This window comes from Cyprinodon variegatus, unplaced genomic scaffold (assembly GCF_000732505.1).
Source record: "Cyprinodon variegatus isolate N-32 unplaced genomic scaffold, C_variegatus-1.0 Scaffold143, whole genome shotgun sequence".
NCBI classification, from domain to species: Eukaryota; Metazoa; Chordata; class Actinopteri; order Cyprinodontiformes; family Cyprinodontidae; genus Cyprinodon; species Cyprinodon variegatus.
Window position 1 is genome coordinate 148,088 of NW_015150596.1, and position 6,000 is coordinate 154,087.

A 6,000-nucleotide genomic window follows, 5' to 3' on the forward strand; every position below is an offset into this window, starting at 1 on the left:
TAATATTTTGTGCAAAATGTTTCATAATTTAAAACGATTGTTCTACATCAGAAAGCTCCCTCTAAATGTCCCACCTTGCTACTACTTGCAGATTGTGGGTAGGTAGTTATTCTCTGAAGTGACATCTGCTGTTAGAAATGAGAACGGTAGTGAGTATGGTACACCTGAGGTCTTATAAAAGGAACATCATTCATGCTGAGGCCTGAGCCAGCTTGTTAAAAGGACTGATGCTCCACCGTTTAGGGAGTCCTTGCTGCACTAATACGTTATTTATTTTAAAAGGGAATTTGTAAAGATTAAAAAGAAGACAAATATGAGTATACTAGGTCAAAACTTTGTGGAAGCCAGATTATAAATGCCAGGCTTTTGGTATAAGTCCCTTCTAGCTTATTTTAGAGAATCAATGTTTCCAAATTACTGTATTCTCTTTTTTTTCCTGGTTAAAGTATAGCCAGGCTGTTATGGATACTGTCTGGATTTAGGTGGGGCCAATCAACACATGAGTATGCTTTAATCCAAATAATTCAACAGGTTTGCTTTCTCCACTATACCAGTACCCAAGTAAAATAAAAAAAACACTTATATAAGGTTTGGTCACAGATATGGCTTATCTCTTCTTAAAGCATAATTGTGTTAAATACTGCTCAATACGATCCCATTATAGTGACTCCATAAGACCAGCTGTCAGATCTGAAAGTCTTTGTAGTCAATGGGGGGGAGAGAGGAAGGGAAGGCGCTGTCATCAGGTTCTCATCTGGATACACACTGGAAAATGTTAATGTCAGATGGGTCAAAAGGATGATGTCTGCTTGGGTGGCACCATGAGCCTTTGTTGCTTCTGCTCCAGTGCCAACCGCAAACATGTCAGTTCATTTCTGTCTCTAACCGGCTGATTTATGTCTACCTGCAGGCAAGCAGGAGAGGGGTGGGGGGGCTCTGGCTAGAGACCATGACTCGGTTCAAAGAAAGACTCACAAGGTGAAAGGGGCCTTGAAAAGGGGAATAAAAGTGAAAAATAAGCTTATAGTATGCTATTGGTATCTGTATTGAGGGAAAGGGAATTCTATCATTTTGACATTCCTGACTGCATCGAGGCGACAGAAGCTTTCATTGTTTTTTTTGTTGTTGTTGTTTGTTTTGCAAATCATTGTAACAGCCTCACTTCCTTTTGTTCAGGGCCAGAGTAAAATGAAACCCTGTACATTAGATCAATTATTCCTTTAGGGAGAAAAAGTAAGGCAAAAAAAATGGCAGTAATGATAACATAAATCAATCAAATATCTTGTATTTTTCTCTTAATCAACTCATTTTATATGTTAATTGAATCAAGCCTGAGAAGATACAAAATAATTAAGACAAGTGAATAATCCTTTACAAAATTTTCCTAAATGCATGGGGTTGAAGAAGTGGTTGAATTGATGTCATTGTCCCACTCTAGACTAATTCTCCTCTCAATTCGAAGGGCAGATCATAATCCCTCTCTGGATGTTGATGATCCATAAACTGGCCGGGTTTCTGTGAAGAGAAGATTACATCCAGATTAGAGTCACTTGCATATAGTACATTAGTACTAAAAATACTTCAAATTATCTAACAAACTAATCTAAATATTAGACTAGATTAGGAGTATATTTTAGGATTTTCCTTTTCTGGATGGATCATCAAAGTAAGTGGTCCTCCTAATTGTCCAGCCTTCTGGTGATATGTTCACATAAGGCCGTCTTACATGCTTGTCTCCAGTTAGCTATATTTTTCTGCGCATGCACGCTTTCAGGCATATACGGTATTTGTGGTGAACTATGGTTTCAGACAGTCATTGAAACTCACCTTTTTCCCTGCTTTCCTTTGAGGGTCATAAGAGAAAAAGTGTATGAGAAGAAGAGGAAGGACTCAGAAGAGAGAACCAAGACCAGAGTGTTTTGTGAGAATCTTTCATGTGATGGCACACTGAAAGCACAGGTCAGGCTTCTCACTGATAACCTGACAACAGCCAGATGCATGTCTCGAGCGGAGCTAGGCGGAGTGAGACATGCATCTGGCTGTTGTCAGGTTATCTCACTGATGCCTCGGTTGAGAATTTCTACTCGACAGGTCAAGTTTGGCGAGCTATTTGGACAAATCCATTTCATATCACTCCAATCAGGACTCCGATTTCGACCAGCATTTCTCAGCCACTCCGGAAAGTGCTGAGAGATGCTGGTCGAAATCGGAGTCCCTCAATTGGATCGACCGTGAGCTAGATCCCGCTGACCCCGCGGAACCCGAACATCCAACCTCCGACCAACCCCACCTCGGTCATAATCATCCTACTTTACAAAAAAACAAAAAAAAACTCTCGGTAGATTTGTGTATTACGAGAAATAGCAATTTTGCAATATTAATGTTTTAACTCAAAAGTAAGGAATTCTGTTGTATTTAGGTCCAACTAAGATATCCTGAGATATTTAAAAAAAAATGCGCGGTTAACTTCAAAAATGAATTTACATTTGTGCAGTTCTTTTCAACAACTTCACTGAATGAGTTCTGTGAAGCCACTCCATTCCGAAGTCAGCTCCCCACCTCACTTGGTCTGAAGGGATAATTTAAAGGGTTGGAGGGCACTTCTCTCTAGCTCTAAAAACTATTGGGACACACTAAACTCGTGAATGCGCAAAACCGAGGGTCCAAAAAGAGTGCAAGTGAGAGAAATGGGACTGGGCCTAAGGGCCTAATTTTTATTTTGCACAAGATCATGGTAGCAGTACTGAAGAGACTGGGTTAAACTCCTGCAGAGATTAAATAAAGAGCAGACGAAGCCCAATCTTTCAGTGGAAGCGCTTACTGCTGTGAGCTAACAAGGTAACAGGAGCCAGCATTCTTCTTCGTCCCTTCTCCAGGGGCTATATCTAGAGCTCACCCTACAGGTTTGTTGGGGGACAGTTCAGTAGATATCAGCAGCTTAAATTTGTATGTTTCCAGTTTTTTCAAAACATTTAGTGGGCGCAGCTTGTAGTGAGGTGCACTCTATAGTCTGTAAAATAAAGTTGTTTTATAATCTGAAAAATAGTGGAAAAGAAGGCATAACGCAAGAAATGTGAGGACAATAATGCCTTTACAAGGCTCATTCCAATTGCTACATTATTTAATTTAATGTATTGATTTAATTGTTTTAAACTGATTTTTCAGAGACCTCAGGGAATGTTGATGACTTCAAGTCCTCCATTTGCTGGGTTTGTCTGCGCTCAGAGAAAAAGGGAGGGTAGGGAGTAATGTCCTGGTACACTCTTCTATCTCCCACTTCTTCATACAAATGGCTTTCAAAGTTCTCAGCAATGACTCCTTAAAAAAACATACAAATTCACAATATGAATATGGATCACAACATAAATATTGATTGTTACAATTTTCAGAACAAAATAACCTTTGTTTGTATCAGTGAGGCCTCACTGGCTCATCTTTTTTAAATATAAGGTGTTAACCAGGGCCTTCTTTAAATAAAATTTGTATCTCACCGAGGCCTCTTCTTTCTCCAGGGCGTGGACTCATGGAAGGTTTGTAATCACCAGCAGGATAATAATAACGGGAGTCTTCCTGAAACTTGGGAATCAGAGGAGAGATTGGATAAGCAACCAGGTTATGCAACCTCCTTCACAAAGCATTTAAATACAAAGTTCATGGTTGTGCGTTGTGTGTGTGTGTGTGTGTGTGTGTGTGTGTGTGTGTGTGTGTGTGTGTGTGTGTGTGTGTGTGTGTGTGTGTGTGTGTGTGGGGGGGGTACATGTTCATGTACTTTATTGTTTAGCAGAACAAGGAGAACCCAGAATACAAAAATAAGAATTTTCCCCATTAAATGATCAAAAAACTGCTTTTAATATTTAACGGTTTTTAGTGTTCAACTTTTAAATATATATATATATATATATATTTTTTATTTTTTATTTTTTTTTTTTTCCCCCAAAACATTCTAAATGTAAAATAAGATAACCTGAGTAAAATGCAGTATTGATATGTTGATTTCATTCACTGAGTGAAATAGACTATCTAAATAAATATGTTCCAAGTATTATCCTCAAAACCAAATAACGACCTATGCCCATTTGGCCACAGACAAATGGGATTTAATTTGCAACTGACACACATCTGCTTCACAGATCGGCCTGTCTTTCCCTTTGAAAAGTGGCAAATAGTAACGGCTTTTATGTCATCTACACTAAGATAAACCCTAGAAAATGCTTCAGAAGCAATAGTTCCATATGAATTTTAAGTAATTTTACAAAAAACATTTTTACAAAAAACATTTTTTTCTTTAACTTTGGAGTATATGAGAGTAAACCAAAGGCAACACTTTCCACATTTTCAGTTTTATGTTGGACAAAAAAAAAAAAAAACACACATAGTTCATTATTAGGATTTTTTTATAACTCTCCCCAGAGGTGCCAATAGATGTTAAGGATAATATAAAGTTATTGAGGTAATGTTCACTCAATGAAATGTTGCAGGGGGGCATATTGACAGATAGTTTGTTAGTATAATATCCCAGTGCATGCACGCATAAAATACAATTCCATTACAAGCCAAAACCAGAAGTTGCTGGAAGCAAACATGTTTCAAGTCAAACCGAGATGAGTTTGCCTCCATGGGTATGTGTGATTACCCTCTGACAGCATAGCTTTATCTGTTTCTTTTAACCTTAATAAATTATCTCCTTTAAGGCTTAAATCCTTTTGGCCCTTTAAAGTACAAAATCATAATTTCTCTAAGATCAGTTTGTATTTTGCATGCTAATTGAGAGCCATTAATTGATGCTCTCTCCCCGTGCACAACCAAACATTTCATCAGTTTATTTATCCCTTTTCCTTGTTATGCCTGAACTCTGCATTTTCTCTGCTGCCAAATCCCTTCACCAGCTACCTAAGCACCTTTCTCTCTTTATCCCTTTCCTGGTGTTTCTCCCTATTATCTGTTGCCCTTTTCTGTCCCTCACGCACTCCTCTCCACTTTCTCACCGCTGTGTAGCTCTCGTAGATGTTGCTCTCCGTTTCAGATCCAGAGTCAATGAGGAGGGTGTGCTGGGCTCCAATGTTGATTTTTTCTCTGCTCTCATACTTATTGGAGTTGCTAGCAGTTGATTGACTTGACCTACAAGCAGAAATCAGATCTTGTTCATTGCATGGTAATACTACTGATAATTAGTCTCCAGTGTGTATTAGGAGGTGTACAAACCACACAGTTTCCATAGAAACTTTTATCCTGAAAAGGCTGGACATTGTATGGTTACTAAACAGCTTTGGAAAAGTTTTTTTGTCTCATTACATTCACAATGTTTTCAAGACAAATCGGAACATAATGGTGTGACCAAAGAACACAATATTCATTGTTTTTAATATCTTTTAGGAATAAAATCTAGAAAGTGATGTGTGCATTTCTATTCAGTCCCCCTGAGTCAGTGCTTTGTAGAGCCCAGTTTAATTGCACTTATTGCTGCAAATAATTAGGTTTCCACCAGCTTTACACATTCAGAGGCAGAATTTTTATTGTTTCTTTTTTGCCTGGTCATCTTTGCAAAATTGCTCAAATTTGGTCAGATGATCCAGGAGAACATCAGCTTCCTAATCTTTAGGGTTGGGAATTGATAAGATTTTCACGATTCAGATTCCCTTATCGATTCTGTGAAATGATTAGATTCCTTAACGATTCTGTGAAACAATTAACTTAGTAAGTGCACGATGACATTCGTCTACCTTTGCCTGGGACATTCTATTTCTGCCTGCCTCAGCAAAAACAGAAGGCAGTAAGCGGGAGCTGCCAGCCTCTGAGCCAGCCAGGCTACCCGTCTCCTCACAGTCATCTAAATCTAATGCAGAAGGCATCCGTTTAATGAGAAAGCATTACTGTACAATTTCGGGAATTAAACTCATCTCCCCCTGATTTAAATAAACAAGCATCACCTTTCTCTCGCTCCCTGAACTGCAGAGCAACTTCGTACCATGTTTAATAACCCCAAAGAGAGGTAGGAAATTT

The 6,000-nt window shown here is 38.6% G+C and overlaps 1 protein-coding gene across 1 annotated transcript in view; it reads right to left on the minus strand.

Annotated features, from left to right (window-relative positions):
* Positions 1–539: 539 nt before the first annotated feature.
* nphs1 (nephrosis 1, congenital, Finnish type (nephrin)) overlaps positions 540–6,000 on the minus strand; it is a 66,527-nt gene continuing 61,066 nt past the window's right edge. Inside the window, exons 24-27 of the mRNA XM_015376849.1 lie at positions 4,986–5,118; positions 3,492–3,576; positions 3,170–3,318; positions 540–1,515 (exon numbers count right to left, since the gene is read on the minus strand). Coding sequence (XP_015232335.1) covers positions 1,435–1,515; positions 3,170–3,318; positions 3,492–3,576; positions 4,986–5,118 — 448 coding nt within the window. The 3' untranslated portion in view covers positions 540–1,434. The remainder of the gene's footprint in view (positions 1,516–3,169; positions 3,319–3,491; positions 3,577–4,985; positions 5,119–6,000) is intronic.